At 43.0% G+C, this 21726-nt stretch overlaps 1 protein-coding gene across 1 annotated transcript in view; it reads left to right on the top strand.

The window, feature by feature from the left end:
* The window catches only part of LOC122668836 (eIF-2-alpha kinase GCN2), a 152556-nt gene that overhangs the window by 99568 nt on the left and 31262 nt on the right, over positions 1 to 21726 (top strand). The window contains 3 exon segments of the mRNA XM_043865382.1: positions 7000 to 7056; positions 18732 to 18863; positions 18949 to 19032. Of these exon segments, the coding sequence (XP_043721317.1) occupies positions 7000 to 7056; positions 18732 to 18863; positions 18949 to 19032 (273 nt within the window).

Genomic DNA, 21726 nt, shown 5'->3' with positions numbered 1-21726 from the left:
CCTTATCTTTACCAGAGGAAATGGTATAGGAATCATAATAATGGGACGTACCAGTCATGTGGTCAGTGGCACCAGAGTTAATGACCCAAGACTGGGCTGCAGTAGAAGCGGAGGTGGAAACCTACAAAGCTGAGGATGAAGAAGAGTTGGCCACTGTGGGTGTAGGAGATATGCTTAGCTGTGACATGACCATGCAAAACACTACATCTGCCAAAGTGGAGTCATCCTGTTTAGCATCTACCTTAGTCATCACAAAGTGTACTCTAGCTCCCCCGCTCTACTGCTACCACGACCTCGTGTGCCAGGAGGATTACCATGAAGAGACCAACATTTATGCTTGGTATGTCCAGTTCTCCCACAATGTTCACATTTAAACTAGTCTCTCCCAACTTCGCTGGCACCAACTGTCTCCACTGCTCTGTCTTCCTCACGGTTAGGCCCTTGGCTTTTACTACCTCCACGGGTGTCTTGGAAAGAACTAGAATTGAGAGTTGACCTCTCAAGAGATGATGCTGGTGTTGGTTCCATAGCAACACGCCGAGTATCCTTACTCTGTAAGTAACTACAGACCTCACTAAGAGATGGAAGGGGAGACTGTCCTAAAATCTGGAGCCTAATTGGCTCATAGTCAGGGTTCAGACCACTAAGTAAAGTGATGACACGCTCCTTCTCAAGATTCCGATACTCCTTTGCTTCATCCTCTGGGTTGGTCAAGTGAAGATTCCTATAGTGGTCATACTCCTCCAAAAGACTAAGAAAAGCATTGTAGTATGCAGAAATGATCCTGTCACCCTGCCTCATTTAGTTAATTTTTTGGTGAAGCTGATAGACCTTGGCAGAGTTACCCACTCTCGAAATTCTGGGAGGCACTATCCCAGATTGCCTTGGCAGTTTCTTTTCTTATAAACCTTCTCTTAATCTCGGGTGTCATGGAGAAAATTAACCATGTCATGACTGTAGAGTTTTCGGTCTCCCATTTGTCATAGGTAGGTGAACCAGGCTCTGGAGCTTTAATAGTACCAGTAATGTACCCAAGTTTCCCTTTGCTCCTAAGGGAAAGCTTCACAGAGTGTGACCAGTCCAAGTAGTTAGTGCCATCAAGCTTCACAAAGGAAATCTGTGTATGTGTGCTCTCATAAACCAACTGAGGGGCAGCTAGAGTGGGCTGTGAATCAATCGAACCAAGTCCAGATGTACCTGAATCAACCATATCGTATGGGAAACAACACTTAACCATAAACCAGATTACCAACAGCAAGTGGAGAGTACACCCTCAACCCAAATAGAGGATTCCAATACAAAACAGAAATTCCAGCAAGGAAGAAGACAGGTATAAGCTGGTCCTTAACACTTTCCAAGAGGTAATACTAACTTAAACCAGCTCCAATATCTCAAACAAGGTGTCCACTATCATTCTTCTACCAAGAGAGAAGCCCATTGCACACTAAAATGCAAGAGCAAGAAATAAAGGCAATCTCGGTTTTACCTGGGCAGAAAAAGGAGCACCACGAAAATGAGCTATGCTCAAATAGGGTTCTCATCCATCAAGAGAAAACACAAGAGGCATAAAGAGGACACTTGAATAGGTTATATCGAACCTATTTCATGCTTCTTTAACAACTTTCTGACATAGGAGTCTTCTCCTTAAAATCCTTTGTGAACTAGGATCTCAAAGAGAAGAAAAAGAATAGAAGAGAGGAGCAGAAAACGACTCTCAAACCTAAAGCTCTGATACCAAGTTAGATTTTAGGTTTAGGAATGTAAGTAAGAGGAGGAGAGGATGTTGGAGGAAGAAGAAGAAGAAGAAGAAGAAGAAGAAGAAGACAAGAGAGAGGATTCTGTTGTAATGTGTTGGAGTGTAATGACTCTACACTCAACACCTATATTACTTCATTACTAGAAATAAGAATATTACATACACCTCCCTAGGGAGGTAATAGGAAAGAATGGAGAATAATAGAAAAATCCATAATGGGGCAACTAGACAAAAGGCTAGTTCCCAAACTACCCTTACATAACTTCTCACAAGTCACAACTCGCTGGTACTTCCAGAATTGACTGTAAACTGGATCGGATCTTGGTGAATGAAACTTGGCTGTCCTCCTTCCCTTCTTCCTTTGCCAATTTTGACACTCCAGGGATATCTGATCACAGCCCCATCCTCTTGTCCATTCAACCTTATAACTCCTTTGGTCCAAAGCCCTTTAAATATTTTGACATGTGGTCCTCTCACCCCACCTTCCTGACCACTGTGAAGGATGCGTGGGATGTGCCTGTCCAAGCTTTCTCCTCCCCTCTCCTAGCTTTGGCAAGGAAGCTTAGGAATGTGAAATCTGCCCTCAAAATTTGGAATACCAGTATCTTCGGAAATGTCTCTCAAAATGTGCAGCAATGTAAAGACAAGCTTGCTAACATCCAGCTTCAAATTCAAAGGGACAACCTCAATAGCCAATTAGCTGCTGATGAAAAAGCTGCTGGTCTTGAACTAGCCATGCTCCTCAATCAAGAAGAAAATTTCCTGAAACAAAAGTCCTGGATCAAGTGGCTGGATTTAGGGGATTCTAATTCAGCTTACTTCCATCGCTCCTTGAAGTACAGAATCAACTACAACTCCATTCTTCAGTTGGATGCTCCGGATGGTTCTCCAGTAACAAATGTGAAAGACATCAAAGACATGGCAGTGAATTACTTCATGAATCTCTTCTCGGGTCATTCGGATGAGGCTGATCTATTCCATGATAATGTGATCAACAAGTTCATCCCCGATGATTTCATTCAGTCTTTCAATGCGATTCCCAATGAAGATGAAATTATTGCCGCTGTCCATTCCACTAAGCTGAATCGGGCTCCTGGACCTGATGGTTTTAGCATGGGCTTCTTTTTAGCAGCTTGGGACATCATAAAGGAGGATCTCATCAAAGCCATTAGAAGTTTCTTTTTCAACCCCAACCAGATCTTTGAGGTGAATCATACTTTTCTGTGCCTCATTCCTAAAAAGGAGGGTGCTTCTGTGATGACAGACTTCAGGCCCATCTCCCTTTGCAATCTCATCTACAAGTTCATAGCTAAAATCCTTGCTTTGAGGCTCAAGAAGGTGGTGGATCTGCTTGTCAGCCAGAATCAGTCTGCCTACATTCCTGGTTGAAGCATCTCAAATAATATCCTCCTTTGCAATGAGATTGTCCGAGGTTTTGAAAGAAAAAATCATTCTCCTGTTGCTCTTATGAAGATCGATATGCATAAAGCTTTTGACTCTCTGAGATGGGATTTTATTGCAAATGTCTTGATCAAGATGAGGTTCCCTATGGTTTTCATCCATTGGATTCACTGCTGCATTTCCACCCCTAGGTTCTCTGTGCTTGTTAATGGCAGCCCAGCTGGCTACTTTGCCTCTACTGTTGGTGTGCGCCAAGGATGCCCCTTATCCCCATACCTCTTCACCTTAACTTTAGAATTTCTATCCAGGGAAATCCAATTATGCACGGACCAGCATCTCATCTCCACTATACCCAAATGCAAAGCCCTCAAGCTCTCTCACCTGGCTTTTGCTGATGATCTCATGATCTTCTCTAAGGCCTCCATAGCCTCCTTTGAGTCCATCATGAACTGCTTGCAGCACTTTCAAGACTTATCCGGGCTTCATATCAACCCCACCAAGTCTCTTCTCTTCCTTGCTGAGTTCCCGATGGAGGTAAAAGAAGGTCTGAAGAATATTTGTGGTTTCAGTATTGGTCAGCTTCCTGTGAAATATCTGAGCCTGCCTTTGATCCCGGCAAGACTTTCGGCGCGTCACTGCACTCCTATGCTGGATCTTATAAGGAAACGGCTTCAACTATGGAAGGGCAAACTTCTTTCTTATGCGGGTCGTCTGGTGCTTGTCAAGTCTGTCCTCCAAGCCTCCTACATTTATTGGTCTGGTATCTATGGGCTGCCTCATTGCATCATCAAGTCTCTGGAATCACTCATGTCTTCTTTTCTTTGGAAAGGCTCTAATGATACCAGATTCCTTCGGCCTATCAGTTGGGACTTTGTGTGTCATCCTTTTGTGGAAGGAGGGTTGGGTATCAGAAGGATAAAGGATGTGAACCAAGCCGGCATTATCAAATTGTTGTGGAAGATTGTGTCCAAGGCAAAAAGTATTTGGGTAGAGTGGATATATTCAGGCCTTCTTCGTTCTGACTCTATCTGGACTGTACATTTATCTTCTGATGCTTCTTGGACCTGGCGCAAAATTATGGATGTCCGACCCTTGGTTCTTGGCTCTATCCAAACTCACATTGGTAATGGGAACTCCACTCAGCTTTGGTTAGATCACTGGCATCCTTTGGGAATCCTGATATATCATGTCAGCCCTAGATTGATCTATGGTTCTGGGCTGCCTAGAAATGCCTTGGTGGCTGATATTCTTAATGCCGACGGATGGGACCCCGCTGATTCATTTACTCCAGCTCTAACCCCTATCTGGAACTTATTGCCCTCTATTTCCAGAAGACCCTTCATAAGGGATGACTGTGTTTCTTGGCTGCCTAGTTCCTTGGGTAAGTTCAGCTCCAAATCTGCTTGGGATCTTGTTAGAACTCGGCTCCCGCTCGTTCCTTGGAGGAAGCTCGTCTGGTTCAAGCACCACATCCCTAGGCACAGCTTCACGACTTGGCAACTCTTCTCCAACTGCCTCCCAACGCAAGCTTTCCTCAGACATCGCCACATTATGGTTTCTCCCAATTGTGACCTATATTGGAATGCGATTGAAGATTCAAACCATCTCTTCTTTGAGTGCCCCTTCTCCCGCTCTATCTGGAAAGGGATCCTCTCCAAATGCTGGCCAAGAAATAGGAGGATTCTCCCTTTTGATCGGGAATGGATTTGGGTTGACATGACCTTTGGTGGTTCTACTCTTTGTGACGTGATTGGGAAGATGGCTTTCTCAGCCTCCATCAGCCACATTTGGATGGAGCGCAATCTTCGGAAATGGAACTCCAAATCCAGATCTGCTTATCAGTGGTTGCTCCTACTTCTTGTATTGACACCCCATGGAACAGACTAATTGTTGTTTCCTGGGGTCTTTCTTCTCTCTCCCTTGTTTGAGCTTCTGCTGCTGGTTCTTGTTTTCCTCCCTCCTTTTTGAGGGCTGCTTCTTTTTAGTAATGAAATTTTTATTCACCCAAAAAAAAAAAACTTCTCACAACTCTAACAGGGAGGAGAAAGAGAGAAGGAGAAGGGGGGAAGAAGAGGGAGGGGCCGTGAGGCCGGGCTGCTCCTCATGGGCGTCGCAGGGTTTTTTCTTTTGTCGTTAGGTTTTCTGGGGAGAGAGCAAAGTGAAGTTAAGGAATCTTGCCCTGCTCGAATGTTGGTTGAGAAAAAAAAAAAAAAAAAAAAAGATTCCTAGTCAATTTAGGTTACCTTATTAGTTAAAAATAGGGTTAGGCCTTGCCTTTTTAGTGTCTAAGTCTATTTTTGAGTCTTCTATATAAGTTTGTAAGGGAGGCCAGCATTGTACACGAATTTGATTAATGAAATATTGGCTTTAGCCTTTGTTAAAAATCCTGAGATAGGTTGGGTGAGATATCCTGGGTGAGCTGAGATAGCCATCCCCTTCCCCAAACCCCTCCGTCGATCTCCAATCAAGCTCCATTCAAGTTTCAATTCTGCCCTAGCTGATCTCTTGAAGAAACATATTCAGTTGCTGGAAATTCTCTGGAAGGTTCAAGATATTTTCAAACAAGAAGTAAGTCTGAAATTGAAATTCTGCAATTATTCTTCTTCCCTTCTAGGTCACATGCAAGGTATTTTTGTGAAAATTCTGCCCAGCCAAATCTAACCGTTAGAACCTGCTGAAATTTTGATCGAATCTTCCCTAAACCCTAAGAGAGAGTCGATCCAAATTTCATTAGCATCCACCCAGTCGATGTCTGAAATTACCCTGTTACCCCTCAATCCTCTTTCTAATAGGATTCCTCAATAATTTCAGATCTTGTCATCTGATTTAACTATAACTTTCAGCATCTCTTCTCTCCCATATAATCCACACTCTCCTAACTTAACCCTAACATCTAACCCTAGGTCCCATCAATCCCTAACCCTAATTTCACAATTTCACATAATTTGATCTAGCCAATTTTCCCAATCCATAGCAGATCCTGGTTATTGGTTCTAGTTGGTATTCCAGCCGTCTAGAATTACATTACATAGTCTGAGAGAAAACTCCCAGATCTGGAAACCGCTGGTATGGTTCTCTTCTGTAAACAGCAACTATCGGCAGCACTTGGGAACTTCAATATAGACTTCAGTAGATGATTTCAGCAGCACTTATGGGATTCGGATGATCTTAGTTGTGCACTGGAAATAAAATCAGGATAGGGAACAGAAATCGATGGAGAAATAGAAGAGGAGAAGGGGATAGAAGAACGATAGAAGGGTTGAGTCTTTCACTCTCCTCTGGGCCTCTCATCCTTTCATAGGTCTCTCATCTCACTGCATCTCACAGATAGTATTGCACAAAGCAAAACACCATTCATCTTCTTTAAATCGTGGGGAGGACCCAATAGGTCCATTACATATATAATAGTGAAGGCTAATAACAAAAAGGAAATAACTGAAAATAGGAAGTCCCTTACAAGGCTGTTATTGGGACTTTTACAGAAAGTAATATGAAATCCTAGCTATTAAGTCAAATTAGTAAGTAACTAATAACTAAAAATTACACAGAAATAGAAAATCCAAAATAAAAAGTAAGAGGATTGTCCCCAAAAATAGAAACTAAAGAAAATATGATCTTCTAGAAGAATCAATCAAGGAAACCACCACTCCAGCAGTCCATATGGGGGCCCATGTCACTGTTTATGTGAACAGTACCACATAAACAGTAACTCATGATACTGTTCATGTCAACAGAAACTTTTCCTGAATTTTATTTTTGTCATTTTCTTCTTCATGCTTCGATCTACATCAGTAAATGCTTACCAAATTAATGTTATCTTCACCTGTGGACTTTGTCGACAGGGAGACTTTGACATTATTGGAGGTGCATCAGTATTGACAGAGGTAGAGATTATTAAGGTAATGTACCTGATCCATCGGGGTTCTAGTTTCTTGTTTTTCCCTTCTTTCTATGCAATTTTTATTCTACTAAGAAGGAATTCGTGTTTTGAACTTTTCCGCTTACTAGTCCAAATTCCTATGTTCCTTTGTTCTAAAAAATGTGACAAAGCTTGATCTTGTGACAAAATCAAATTGGAATGACCAGGATCAGATGAGAAGTAGAGAAGACAAGGAGAAAAGTAGAAGAGAAGAGAAGAGAAGAGGAGAAAATGAGAGAGAAGGAAAAAACTAACGTAGGAATAAAATAAGCTCATGGTTGGATGGAATCCCCTAACCGTGAGCAGTAAGATATATTTATAATGAATAAAAGAAACAATTACAAGTATACCCCTGGTCTATAAGACAATACATATGATGATCTATAAACCACTACAAATAAGCCCATAAACCAACACTACCGTCCACAGTAGTAGTAAAACAAGAATCTCAACACTCCCCTAAAGCTAGAGTATATATATTTCCTAGGCTCTAGGTTGGAACAGCAAGAACTTACATAACCAGCGGAAGCAGACTTGAACTAGATAAATCAGTTGCTGAAGCTAGTAGCCAGCAGCCATATGTAAACTCGCAGCAAATAATAGAGCCACAGAATTTTTTTTCTTTCAGCTGCAGCACCAACAAAAACATATCAGCCACACAGGCAGCAACAGCAGAGTTCTTCGTGAAGAAGAAACCCAGATAATAATGAACAATATAGGCTGCAGATAACATCAACCAAATGCCATAAAAGAGTAGCAATAGAACATGAACAAATCATTGCTGTAAGCCAGAAATCGTCAACAACAACAACAATATCAAATGCCCAGAGAAGAGCAGCAGAAGGAGATGAATAAATCATCACCGTGAGCAAATAACCTCCAACTTGGAGACGGACAAATAATATTCACAAGGAAGACACAAATTGTTTTTACAAGAAGACAGTCAAATAATGTTCAGCAAGGAGACACAAGTAATCTCCAATGAGGAGACACCAAATCTTCACAATAAAAACACAAGTAGAATATCTTCAATAAGAAGAAATAATCTTCAACGTCTCTAATCTACCCTTCATGTGTAGCACTACACGTGGACAGATAATGAGTCCGGGGGAGACCAAAATAAAAAAGTAAATAAAAAAACCACGATCATATTGCAGCAACAACAAGCTGCAATAAGAAAATATAGATGTTGAAATTTAATTTCCTCATGAAAATTTAAAAAATTCATTGCTTTAGAAATTAGACATTGTACTCATGACTTTCTTGGTAATTGTCAGTTACAATTTGTGATTTTTTTTTAACAGTTTACATTGTTCTTCACATCTAGACTGTAGCTTTTTCATTAAAGGACTTCAAAACATTTTCCCTGTCTATTATCATGTGAATCTTCATCCAGTCATTTTTTAATTGTTTCCATATTAGATATATTAATACAATTTTTTTTTTTTGTTTAAAAACGTGGAACACAACTGAAACTTTTCCAGCTGAGGTGGCCATTTCCATGTCATGGATCATTTAATGATTTAGTCATTTTGACTGTTGGATAGATGGCGAATCCCTGGTTGGACCACTTGTGAATTTAAAATTTGGTAGCCTATCTAGACACTCTGGACCTCATCCCATGATTGCATACTGAAGGGGACATGTCTATCACCAAGTTTGGGCCCCAGTTGACAATGCCAATTGGTAAAATCCGCGTCAGCCAGATCCCTGCTTCCTTACAATATTTTGGTATACAAATCATATATATATTTTTATTTTAAATAGTTTAAGAAATTTTTGTATACCTTGAGGGAATGTTTAGACCTAAATTGTGGTCTGTGATATGACTTGAAGGAAGAAAAGGAGAAAATAAAGAGGTTCAGAAAAACATCCATTAGGGTTTTACTTTGTACTCTCTCTCTGTATTGGTCAAAGATCTGGCTCTATAGTATCATTTTTTACCATAGTTGTCACGTCATCTAGGTGAACCAAGGCGTTGGAGGGGGCCTGGACGCAAGGCAACACCAACAAGGCAACCAAAATGCATGCCTAGGTGACCAAGGTGACACTAGCTGTTAAGGCGCCTGGATGCCAAGGCGGTTGCCTAAGCGATGCCTTGACAACTATGATTTTGATATGTGGAAGTCAAGGGGAAGAAATGATTTGGAATGTAGATTGAATGGACTTAGTTGATTAGGAGGATACTATTCAAGTATTACAGAACCCTTGGTTATTTTTTTTTTTTGTCAAGACTGTTCCTTTTCATACCTTAAGTTAGGTTATTTTTGTAATTCAAGTTAGGATAAGTATTACGGGAACATTTTTTAGGGAAGCAGAGTTATAGGGAACAAAGGAACACAAAAGAACTTAAAAACAGAGAGTAATGGATGTTTTTAATCAGAAATGGCACCCCCTCGGTATCCTTTATAGTGTTCTTGGTCCCAGGACGATCTACTCTTCAGGTCTCCCAAAAAATGCCTCTCTTTCCTGTCTCATCTCTTCTGGCTCCTAGGTCCCCCTCCTCTCTCAATCCCTCCATTGTCGCTCGGATTTGGCCTGCTCTCCCCCCTCCCCCCTCCCCCCCCCCCCCCATGGTGACAGAATCCTTTGGTTGCCCTCTTCAGTACCCGCGCAGCCTGGAACTTTGTCAGATCCACTGCCCCCATTGTCCCCTGGCACATCCTAGTTTGGTTCAAAGGCCACATACCCCGCCACAGTATCATTACCTGGAGATCCTTGCATCTTTGCCTTCCCACTCAAGCCTTCCTCATTCACCGTCACATCCCTGCTTCCCCCGCCTGCTCCCTCTGTTGGAATGGTTTTGAGGACATCCCCCATCTCTTCGTTGACTGCCCTTTTACCTCCATTATTTGGAAAAAAGCCCTCTCCTCCATCTGGCACCGCAACAGGAGACCCCTCCACTTTGACAGAGAATGGCTTTGGGTGGCTAAATCCTTCTCAGGGTCATCCATAGTTGTCATGGCGTCGCCATGGCAACGCCATGGCGTCCTGGCGCTGGAGAGGGTTGCATGGCGACCCTCTTTGATTTCTTCTTCCTGTCTCTCTTTCCCTCTTCGATTTCTTCTTCCTGTCTACGATTTCTTCTTCCCTCTTCGATTTCTTCTTTCCCTCTTCAATTTCTTTTGATTTCTTCTTTCCCTCTTCGATTTCTTCTTCGATTTCTTCTTCCTGTCTTCTTTCCCTCTTCGATTTCTTTTGATTTCTTCTTTCCCTCTTCGATTTCTTCTTCGATTTCTGAATTTTCTTCTTAAAACTTGAGAAACAATAGAGAAAAAATAAAACATGGCTTGAGTATACATCTATTAACACATTAAAAATAGAGAAAATAAAAAATAAAACATGGTCGACATGCTCGCCATGGCAACGACTTGGATCGCCGTGACACCCCTCCACCGACTTGGATCGCCGTGACGCCGTGACAACTATGGGGTCATCGATTTGTGACCCCATTGGCAAGTTGGTTTTTGGAGCTGCTATTCACCACATTTGGATGGAGCGTAATCTCAGGAGATGGACTTCCAACTCTCGATCTTTTGATCTGATTTGGAAAGCCATCTCCTTAGATGTCTCTTCCAAGCTCAGCCTTGCTCATGTTCGTGCTGTCAGGGACTCCCCTAGGAATAGGCATATTGCTGTCTTCTGGGGCCTTGACTTGGCCTCTATTTTTCCTTCCACCTCTGCGTAGGTTGGTTTGTTTCTCCCCCCCCTCTTCCTTCGTATATTCTCTTCTTTTTCCGGCCCCCTCCTAGGGTTTGGTAATATATTTTATTCACCCAAAAAAAAAGGAAAAAGGACATGTGACAACTGAAGCAGAGCAATATGTAGAGAGAATTTCCTGACCTGATGTACTGATATTCTGAAACAGAAATGAAAAACTGAGAGTGAAGAAAGATCTGATTTGAATTCTTTAAACCAACAGTAAAGCAGCCTGCAACTAAGTTGAAGAAGAAATGGAAGAAGCAGTGAAGAATAACATGAACAAGAGAGAAAGGAGAAGAAATATGGGAATGTGGAAGAGAGGTTAAAGACAAACCAGGCCCAGCATTATACATGGATTAAAACCAAAACTCTCTAAATGTAGGGTACATTACTAACTAAACTCATCTAATCAAAACTAGAAACTTGCTGAAAAAGACTCATATAAGAGATATGTCTAGATCTCTACATTAATAACAATACAATTACAGTTTTGCCAATCAAATAATACCAGACATCGCTCATCGGAGCTCTAATGAGCTCCCCTCCCCCTCCCTCTCCATCTTCTCCCCCCCTCTCCGACCTCCCGTCACTCCCCAGTCCCTGCCAGACCTAAACCCTGGTCCTCTCTCTTTTCTTCATCATCTTCTTCCTCGAGTTCTGGTTTCCTTCTTCACTTTGTCAAACCATCCATCGATGGCAGCTCTAATTTTGCTCTCTGCCCTCAAAACCTTCTTTCTCAGGAAATCAGCAAATTGAAATCTTGCCTTGTCGGCCATTTCCTTGGCTCTAGACCTTCTTTCAGTATTGTCAAGTCATCTTTCACCTAGCAAAGGAAAGCTCAAGGTTCTATGGATACATACCTTTTGGAAAATGGTGTGTTCATCTTCAAGTTCTTCTCTGATGGACCCAAACCTCATGCTCTTGACGGGGCTCCCTGGCTTGTTGGTAGTAAGGCTATCTTCCTGAGCCAGTGGGATCCTTACCTGCAATCCACAAGGTCAACTTCATATCTATCCCCCTTTGGGTGTCTCTGTCTAGTCTCCTCCTTCACTATTGGAGCCCAGAATGTCTTAGCATTATTGGTTCAGTCATTGATTTCCCCTACACTCTGATGTTCACACAAAGAAGATGGATAGGCTTAGTTTTGCTTGGATTTCTGTTGATGTATCAGCAGACTCTCCCCCCCTCTTGTCCATCTCCATGGTGGAAGATTACTGGTTCAGTTTCGAACAACCCGTCCATTATGATTGGCTTCCCCCGCACTGTATCGATTGCAAGATTTTTGGTCATCAATCCAAGACTTGCTCTGGTATGGCTCCCCTAGCGTCCTCACCATCTGTAGTGGTCCCTGTGGTCTTCGTTGCTGTCCAAGTGGAATCGCCAGCTCCTTCAGAGTTGGTCTCTTCGACAACTCCAGTACCCTCTACTTCCATTGATAGCCGCAAGGATCCATGCCCGCCTTAAACCCCAGACATTGCTCTTTATCCAGCACCTGCGCATGCTCCGGCCTCCTCCTGAGAACCAAGTTGCGGCCAAAAGAAGTCTCGCCGACGTAACCGTCGTCCCGGGAACAACCTGCCTCCGGCTCTCCTCCTGGTAGGCCTCAACATCCTTTCCTGTTCTCGAGTTGGGCTCGAATCTCAACAATGAAGCTGCAGAGCTTCTGCTAACTCATCTCTACCAAGCCTCCCTTGGCATATCGGTTCTCCAGGCCTTGTCCTAGGCATAGTGGCAGTCATAGAAGTAGCCATAGTTGCAGTTGCAAGCTATAGTCACCTCTCATGCTCTCATCGGGCCAGTGGTTCCTTCCTTAGATCTGTTGGTCCCAAGTTCAAGTTATGACGGTTCTTCAAGATGCTCTTGATCTCCAGGTCCTCCAAGCTCTAGTGGTTGCGCAGTTGACCCTAATTTGATGGTCACAAGGCCTCTGACCCTCTGGTCTCGCAAATCCCTTTGATCTCGCAGGTCCCCATCGCTGCAATTGGCTGCTAGGATAAACCTCGATCTCGATCTGATTATCGAAACCTTTTCCTTGAAGGTAACTCTCCGTTGGTTCTTTGCTCTGCTCCCTTTTACCTGCACCCGACAACCGAATCTCTTCCCTCTGCCACCGCCGGCCACCCTTTCCCTAACCATGTCAACTGCCCCATTCCCCCTCCCGAGAAATCCTCTCGCCATTCCCTTCCCCCCTTCTAACTACACCCTCCTTTTGTCATTTCTCTTTTCACCTTAACCTTATTCCCCCTTTTAACCTTGGTCCTCCCCCAAACCCTTCTTCCACGTGCTCCCATTTGTCCACCTCTAACCTTGCCACACAACTCCCTTTATCCCTAGCCCAACCCCTACCCATCCCTCTCCCAACTGAACCCTGGCCCATCCCTCTCCCATTTTTCGAAACACCCTTTACCCAAACTCAAACCAACCCTCCCTAACTCCAAACATGCCACACCTTAACCCTCCTCCTTTAATCCAACCCCCTCTAACCTGCCTCCTCCCCTGGTCTGGTGATCCTCTGTCCGATGAAAGCTCCCTCGTCCATTGCACCCTGCTTGGTGGGATCCTCCCCCTGACCCTTGTCTCGGTCCTCTCCCTTTTATAGTTCCCCTGCCTCCCGGAGGCTCATCCGAGCTCCCTTTGTCCTGTCTCCTTTTTTTCCCCCCACTGTGGTCCCCTCCCTGGCCTAGAGCCCTTTGATCGCTTACTCCCGTAGGCGGTACAAAAATCTCCCCCCCTGGGGGGATTGTTGCGTACTACTCTTTAGTTCCCCATCTCTTCTGGATTTATCTGGAATATCAGAGGTCTTAAAAACCATCCACTCTTCTTTTTGTTCTCTTCTCGAAACCTGTATTCTTTTAGAGTATGCTTCTCGCATTGCCTCTTCAATTGCCCCCTCTTGGTCCTTCCTTTCCAATTATGATCATTCCCCTAGTGGTCGTATTTGGATTATGTAAAATCCCTTTAAGATCCATATCTCTTTCTCCTTCTCCTCCCCCCAACTCCTGCATCTTCATCTTTCCCTCCCCAACTCCGTGACCTCGTTCTCTCTCTCGGTAGTGTATGCTTTAGACTGAGCAACTGATCAAATCCCTTTATGGGCTGATCTCTCTCTCCTTAAATCCAGGGTTAGCTCTCTCCCCTTATGAGTGGGTGGAGATTTCAATGTTGTTAGATTTGGCCATGAGAAAATTGGAGGCCACCCCCTTGACTTCCTTTAGTCAATTCTTTCAATGATTGTATTGAAGACCCCTTGGTATCAATGACCTAAGATGGTTGGGTTCCCCCCTAACTTGGCACAATAGAAGAGTCGGCAATGATCGTATTGCTTGCAAAATCGACTGTATCCTCATAAATGAAGTTTGGCTCTCTCTCTTTTCCCCAACTCATATGCCAATTTCCTCCTAGCTGGTATGTCTGACCATAGTCCTTGTCATCTTCTAATCATACCCTACTCCACCTTTGTGCCAAAACCCTTCAAATTCTTTGATATGTGGACCTCCCATTCTCAATTCCTTCCCCATGTCCTAGAGGCTTGGGATAAACTTGTCTATTGTTTCTCCCTGCCTATCCATGCTTTCATAAAAATGCTTCTGTAATTCCAAAGATGCTCTCAAAATTTGGAACTCAACCTCTTTCGACAACATTACATCTCGGGTGTCCTCCTGCCGCTCTATTCTCTCCCTTGTCCAATCTTAGCTTCAAGCTGACATGCTCAACCCTTTGTTGGCTGAGGAAGAGAAAAAGCTTCCAGCAAGCTCTCTTCCCTCTCCTCCCAAGAAGAGAGTTTTCTTTGCCAAAAATCCCGTATCAAATGGCTGGAGCTTAGGGATTCCAATATGGCTTACTTCCATCGAACAATGAATGCCTGCTCGAATTCCAACTCCATCCTTATGCTTCTCGCTCGGGATGGTACCTTGCTCACCTCTGTCCATGACATCAAGTTGGAAGCCATCTCCTTCTTTTCCTTCCTCTTCAACGCTCCCCCAGTTTCCCCTCCCTCCTGACCTCGTTAATAAATTTGTCCCCCCTCCCTTTTTGATTCCCTCCAATCTGTCCCCTTTGAAGCTGAGATCCTCAAAGCGGCTCTATCACATAAATCCTATCGGGCCTCGGCCCCGATGTGTTTAGTATGATTTTTTTGGGCTAGTTGGGACATCATCAAAGAAGACCTTATCAAAGCTATTCGTAGCTTCTTCTTTAATTGCAACCAACTTCCTAGAATCAACCAGACTTTTCTTCGCCTCATCCCTGAAAAAGGGGGAGCCTCTTCTTTGTCCGACTTCAAACCTATCTCCCTCTACAACCTCCTCTACAAATTCATAGCCAAAATCGTTGCTAATAGGCTTCAGCTTGTTGTCCGCTCCTTAGTTAGCCTTAACCAATCGACTTTCATTTCCGGCAGAAGTATTGCTGATAACATCCTCTGTTTGGAAATTGTTTGCGGTTTTGATTGAAAATCTCATTCCTGGTTGCCCTTATGAAAATTGACATCCACAAAGCATTTGACTCCCTGCGATAGGATTTCATTTGTGATGACTTGACTTAGATGTCTTTTCCCCCTGTTTTTGTTCGATGGATACACTTTTGCATCTCCTCCCCCTTGTTCTTGGTCATTGTCAATGGATCCCCAGCTGGGTTCTTTCCCTCTAAAGTAGGAATCCTCCAAGGCTGACCCCTATCTCCTTTCCTCTTCTCCCTTGTCCTTGAGGTCCTCTCTAGGAATATCCAAGCAAAAATGGACCAACACCTTGTCTCCCCCATCCCCAAGTGCAAGAGTCTCAACCTTACCCATCTTGCCTTCGTTGATGATCTCATGATCTTCTCTAAGACTTCCCGTTCTTCTATCTCAGCCATTATGTCCTCCTTGCAGCTCTTCGAGGGTCTCTCTGGTCTTTGAATCAACCTCCTAAAATCCCAAATCTTGCTCTCAGGTGTCTCTGACACTGATAGGGACTATAGCATCTGCCTGACGGGATTTTCTCTTGGATCCCTTCTAGTGAAATACCTTGGCTCCATCTTATCCCTATCAAGCTGACTGGTCATCACTGTACCCCTATGTTGGACCTCATCCGTACAAGGGTTCAGCTTTGGAAGGGTAAACTCCTCTCCAATGCGGGGAGGATTGAGTTGATTAGACCAGTCCTTCAATCCTCCTACATCTATTGGTGTGGCTTTTATGGGCTCCCAAAATCCACTATCAAAGCCATGGAAACTCTCTTCTATGCTTTACTATGGAAAGGAAAAGAATCTTCTAAATTCCTCCATCCGATTAGTTGCGTTGCCACGTCTCCCCGAATTTGAAGGTCTTGGCCTTTGTAGGATCTGTGATTATAACATTACAAGTATTCTCAAGCTAATTTGGAAAATCTCATCTAGGCATGATTCTATTTGGGTAAATTGGGTCTACTACGAACTCTTCAGAAATGATTCCATATGGACTTCCCCCAAACTTGCAGACCCCTCTTGGGTCTAGCGCAAAATCCTTCTCCTTCGCTTCCTAGCCCTTAGTGCCACCTCCTCTGTGATCGCCGATGGGACCTCTACCTCCCTCAGGCTTGATCCCTGGCATCCCCTTGGAGTGTTGTAATATGGGTACAAGGGTATATTTGTCCATTAGGGTTTAGTTGGTGACGCCCTAAGGGTATAATTGTAACTTGTACTTCATAAGTTTTATTATAAATAAAGAGGGCTTGTGTCTCATTGACATAAGTTCAATTCCTTTAAATCCATCATGGTATCAGAGCAAAGATCAACCTTGGGATCCGAACTCTGATGGCCTTGTTCATGAAACCTTGGAGTCACCCAACGCCTCCACCACCTCCACTCTCTCGGTTTTTCCGGCAAACCTCAAGGCCACTCTCTCTCTCTTTCTGCCTCTCGGTTTTCCTGGCAGCCGCCGCCGCCGGTCACCGTCTCCCTCTCTCTCTCGGTCTTACCACCTCCATCACCACTCTCTTCCACCGCCGTCACTAGCCACCACTACTTCTGCCTTGCCCTCCTTTTTCCCTTGGTGCTGAGTTCTTTCCCACCCAGGGGTTCTTCCCTATTCTGTATTAAATCTCCATTGTCTGTGTTTGGAGATATTTCTATGTTGTAGGATCTCTCGTTGTTCCCTATCTTTGTGATCAGCATCTATGTCGGACATGTCGACTGCATCTATTGAACAGGAAGGAGTAGTCCTACAGTGCACGACTCCCGTTCGTTCCCTTGGGCTGATTCAAGTCAACATGAAGAATTGCTGTCAAGTATCGACTAAAATTACAGAAATTTCAAGGTTTCAATAACCATTCGAACCCACGCCCCTTTCACCTCCGGCATGACTGTCCTCTGAACCCATGCCCCTTCCAACGGAGAGCGATCAGCCAAGACACGAGATGACATACAGTTGATCAAATAGGCAGCAATGAGAATGACATCACTCCAATAATGGGAAGGTACATGCATCTCAAACATCAACGAGTGAGCCACCTCCAGGAAACGGTGGTTCTTCCGTTAGGCCACCCCATTATGGTAGGAGTATCAACACAACACAACTGGTTTGGTTAATGATACCCTGATCAGCCAAGTAAGATTGAAAGGCGCTGTCCTTGTACTCAGTTCCATTATCACTCTGGAGAATCTTCATCTCAGCATCAAATTGTGTCTTGATCATGTTGTGGAACATTTTAAAACCAGGAGAACATCTCCCTCTTGGAGTACAGTAAATAATCCCATGTAGTCCGAGTATTAGTCAATGAAAGTCACAAGCCAACGGTAACCCGTTACAGAAACACACCGGGCAGGGCCCCATACATCAGAGTGAATTAAAAGAAAAGGTGTACTACTATATTATCCGTAGGCAAATAAACACTTCTGGTTTGCTTGGCAAAAATGAAAACATCATAAAAACAATTGTTTGGATTACATTGCTTAAATAAACTGGGAAAAACATGAGCCAAAGTGCTAAGAGGTGGATGACCCAAACGTCTATGCCACCGAGACTCTAATAAAGCTGTTGAAGAAGAATCCACTTGATGTACTTGAGAAGAAGGTGCATAAACTAGTGAACCGGTAGAGTCTTCAAGCAAGTACAAACCACCATTAAGCCTACCACTGCCAATCGTTCTCCCCGTCACCAAGTCCTGAAAAACACAATGAGACAGGAAAAGTGTGGCTATACAATTTAAATCACAGGTAAGACTGCTAATGGAAAGTAGGTTAGTTGAAAAATTAGGGACACAAAGAACAGAGGATAAAGCTAAAGTGGGGGAACACTGAACGAATCCCTTCCTAGAGACGGTGAGAGGGAGCCGTCAGCAACCTGTACACGTTCGTTACCTGAACTGGGAGAATACTGGAAAGAATTACGGGACAACCCAGTCACATGATCAGTAGCTACCGAGTCAATAATCCAGTGAACAGAAGCCACTGATGCACTATGACCAGCGAAGGTAATACCTGAGTTAAAAAAAATTTAGAGGAAGAAGCAGGTGCAGAGCTGGCAGCAACATATGATGTGGCTGGTGCAGGCTCTAGCTTGGTCATCAGACGCCAAAGATGAACTAACTCATGCTCAGAAGTAAATTACCAGTGGGAGCAGCATGGGTATCCTCTGTACGGTGAGCATGGGACGAATCAGATGAGACACGACTACGACCACAACCATTACCAGGTTGACTGTGTAATGGTCGTGGTAGAAGTACTTTTTTCTTTTTCATTCAGTTATCTTAATCGTAAATTAATCTTGTTATTGTTAAAAGAATGGAAATATTGCCCTCCATCATGAGCAATATTGGCAAGCTCATCTAGAAATTCATTTCGTATGAAGGAATTATCACTGGGTAAACTATTAAAAAGTTGAGGTATTACTGCATCTAGTGTTGATTTTACATTTAACTGATAAAAGAAATGCTTATTAATGTATTTGATGCTGCCAAAGCTTATTTATTTCCTCTAAGCATTTTAGTGCATCTCCAGGCAACAATGGATATCATAGCTCGATTTTTTCCACTGGAGTCTTGTGATATTCGTTTAAACCATGGTGATTTATTGGAAGCAATGTGGACTTGGGTTGGAATTGAGGGTGATCTTAGACACCGTGTGTCAGAGGTGTAGTTCAGAAAGTTACTTTCTTGCAATTTTCATGATAGAGTATGGAAAGAATGGTCTGACATTTTTTTCTTCTTGAATGAAGGTTCTCTCTATCATGGGGTCTTTGCGTCCTCAGTCCCCAGAACGTAAATTAAAATGGGTTTTCATACGGCGACAACTTTTGCAGGTTTGAAAAGCGTAGAGAACAAACTTTGAATCATTAAATATAATGTGTTCCTAGATATTTGGGCTGATGTTTATGTGTTACTTCAGATTCTTTGTTGCAATGGATCATATGATTTCATCCTTTGGAGGATCTACAGCATATGATTTTTTTATTTTATTATCTGAATTCCAGACATTTATTTGTCAGTTTTGTAACCTTGTGATCATGTGAGTTGGGCTAAATTTATTGGGGAACGACTACTTGTTTGTGTAGTCCTGGTTTAAATTAATGTGTATGTCACTGGTGCTAGTGTGGTTCCTTCAATTGCAGATCATAGGGTTTGGAGTCCCCTGCTCTATATTTATCTGGTCACTCTTTTTATCTTTATTAATCATGTCTGGTGGTCTGCTTCTCTTCTGGAAGTGTCTAAATGTACTTGTGCAGCAGCTCTTGATTAGTTGCTAATTTGGATCAGTGCCAATCTAGAAAGCAGCTATGATTGTCCTGGAATATCACAATTAAAAGCAGATAACCAAACCCGCCCGATCCCAAGCCCCGAAAAACCCAAAAAATAGATTATTGTTTGTGTTAATGATTCATTACTTCTCAACAACACTTTGCATATCAATGTAAATAGGTTGATTTTATTATTTCAGCTCGCAATATGTTTATTACACTAGGAAAACCCATTTGAGCCTGTTCAAGGCCTAAAATATTTTTTGTTTGGGTTAGGCTTGGGTTTGGTGGTTGAGACATAAGTAGAGATTAACGCCAAGTTGGAGTCATGGAGATCTGCCCTGGAATCAAAAGGTTTTAAGATAAGTAGAACCAAGACGGAGCATATGGCGTGTAACTTAAGTTACACTAGGACGGATAATGAGGTGGTGAAAATTGATGAGAGGGAGTTTCTGCAAAGTGATTATTTTAGGTATCTAGTAAAAACGAAGGTGATATAGTGGTTGATGTTCACAAAGAATTAAATAGGATGTATTAAGTGGAGAGGTGCGTCCAGAGTATTATATGATCGACGTATTCCTTAAAACTAAAAGGAAAATTTTATTGGAGAGTCATGCGTTCGGCTATGATGTAGGGTGCAGAATTTTGGTAGTGTAAGACTAGATTAGGGTTAACCTAGCCCCAAATAAACCCACAAAAATCAAAATAGCAACTAGGACAGAATTAGAAGGTTAGTGTTTTCAACCAAAACAGCCGTGAGAAGGCTTCCAAGCTTGGATCAATTGAAGCTTGTATGGAGGCAAAGCACTGCTGAAAGTTTCACTCAATTCTGATGGTGGAGTTGGGAGATATGGAAGCAACACCAAATTAGAAGGTTAAGACCTATAGGCCAAACCAGCCAGCAGACTGGGCTGGAATTACAATCGAGTGGCCCTCCTGTGTATTTGATTCAACCTTCCAAAGCCCTACTGGAACAGAGCTCAAACTTCAGAGAAAGGCTGATTCGAATAGTGCAGGCAGCAGAGCAGAAACAGGTCTGCCACAGCGTGGTTCGATCCTTCTTCTGAAGATGATCAATAGCAGCAGTCAAGACTTGATTGAAGAATAATTCCAGGCTTCAACAGTGATTGATTGCAGTAATTGCAGTGACAAAGCAGAACAAGGATGAAGCTCGATTGGTGTAGAACATGGGAGAGAAGAAGAAAATACGAAAATAAAAGGTAAAAGGGGGATAAGGAGATTTGGCTCTCTCAGCCCTCTACTGGTTTTGGCTCTCACCAGCCATGCCTCTCAGCCCTTCATCCACACAATATGACAATAAAACTTTGCACAAAAGGCATATTCTCATTCATCATAATCGTTGGTTTTTGGGGGTCTCTATGGGCACTATATATTTATGGGCAGCTATGCTTGCCTTACAAGTAAGAGAAAATTAGAAACTTGCAAGAAAAAAGGAAACAAACTAAAAATAGAAACTTAAGGAAAATAGAAACTTTTAAATAATAGCTAAGCCTACTGTCTAAATCTGGAATTCGAAACTAAAGAGTGAAGGTTTCTTAATAGACAACCACAAAATATCTAAGAGAATAATTCTAAAAATAGAAACTAAGCTAAACTCCTAATTCCCTCACACATAGACAAAATTGAGTCTTCTAATAAAGTCTTCACATGATCTGGTCTTGGGCCCCACATGATCTTTTAGTAACATTCACACCAAGTCATATTTCGATCTACATCAGTTGGGCAGTTATGAAGCATCATATAGTAAACACAGCAGAGATGAGGATGTTGAGATGGATGTGTGGCAAAACTCGGAAGGAGAAAGTAAATAATGATCGTATTAGAGCTGATTTGGCAGTAGCTCGGATACATGATAAGCTACGAGAAAGTTGTTTGAGGTGGCATGGCCATGTTCACGGAGGCCCTTGGATGCAGTACAGAGGAATGATTTGCTTCAGATTGAAGGAACTAAAGAGCGAGGGGCAGACCTAAAATGATCCTAGGAGAAGTGGTGAGGAAAGACATGAATAGTTTAGGCCTTGTATCAAGTAGGACCTCGAATAGAGCTGATCGGAGGGCAAGGATCCATGTAGCCGACCCCATTTAGTTGGGATAAGGCTGAGTTGTTGTTGTTGGGCTTGGGCTGGGCTTCCTTTCCTAGAACCTTATTTGTGCTTAGGTGACTTCTCCAAGCAGCCCGATCGCCACCCCCTACATGTGGTAATTGTGGGGGATTTAGGTTTGTAAATGGTTGGCAAT

Source organism: Telopea speciosissima, chromosome 7 (assembly GCF_018873765.1).
Source record: "Telopea speciosissima isolate NSW1024214 ecotype Mountain lineage chromosome 7, Tspe_v1, whole genome shotgun sequence".
NCBI classification, from domain to species: Eukaryota; Viridiplantae; Streptophyta; class Magnoliopsida; order Proteales; family Proteaceae; genus Telopea; species Telopea speciosissima.
Note: the sequence above shows the minus strand (reverse complement) of the source record. Positions and strands in the feature narration are given on the sequence as shown.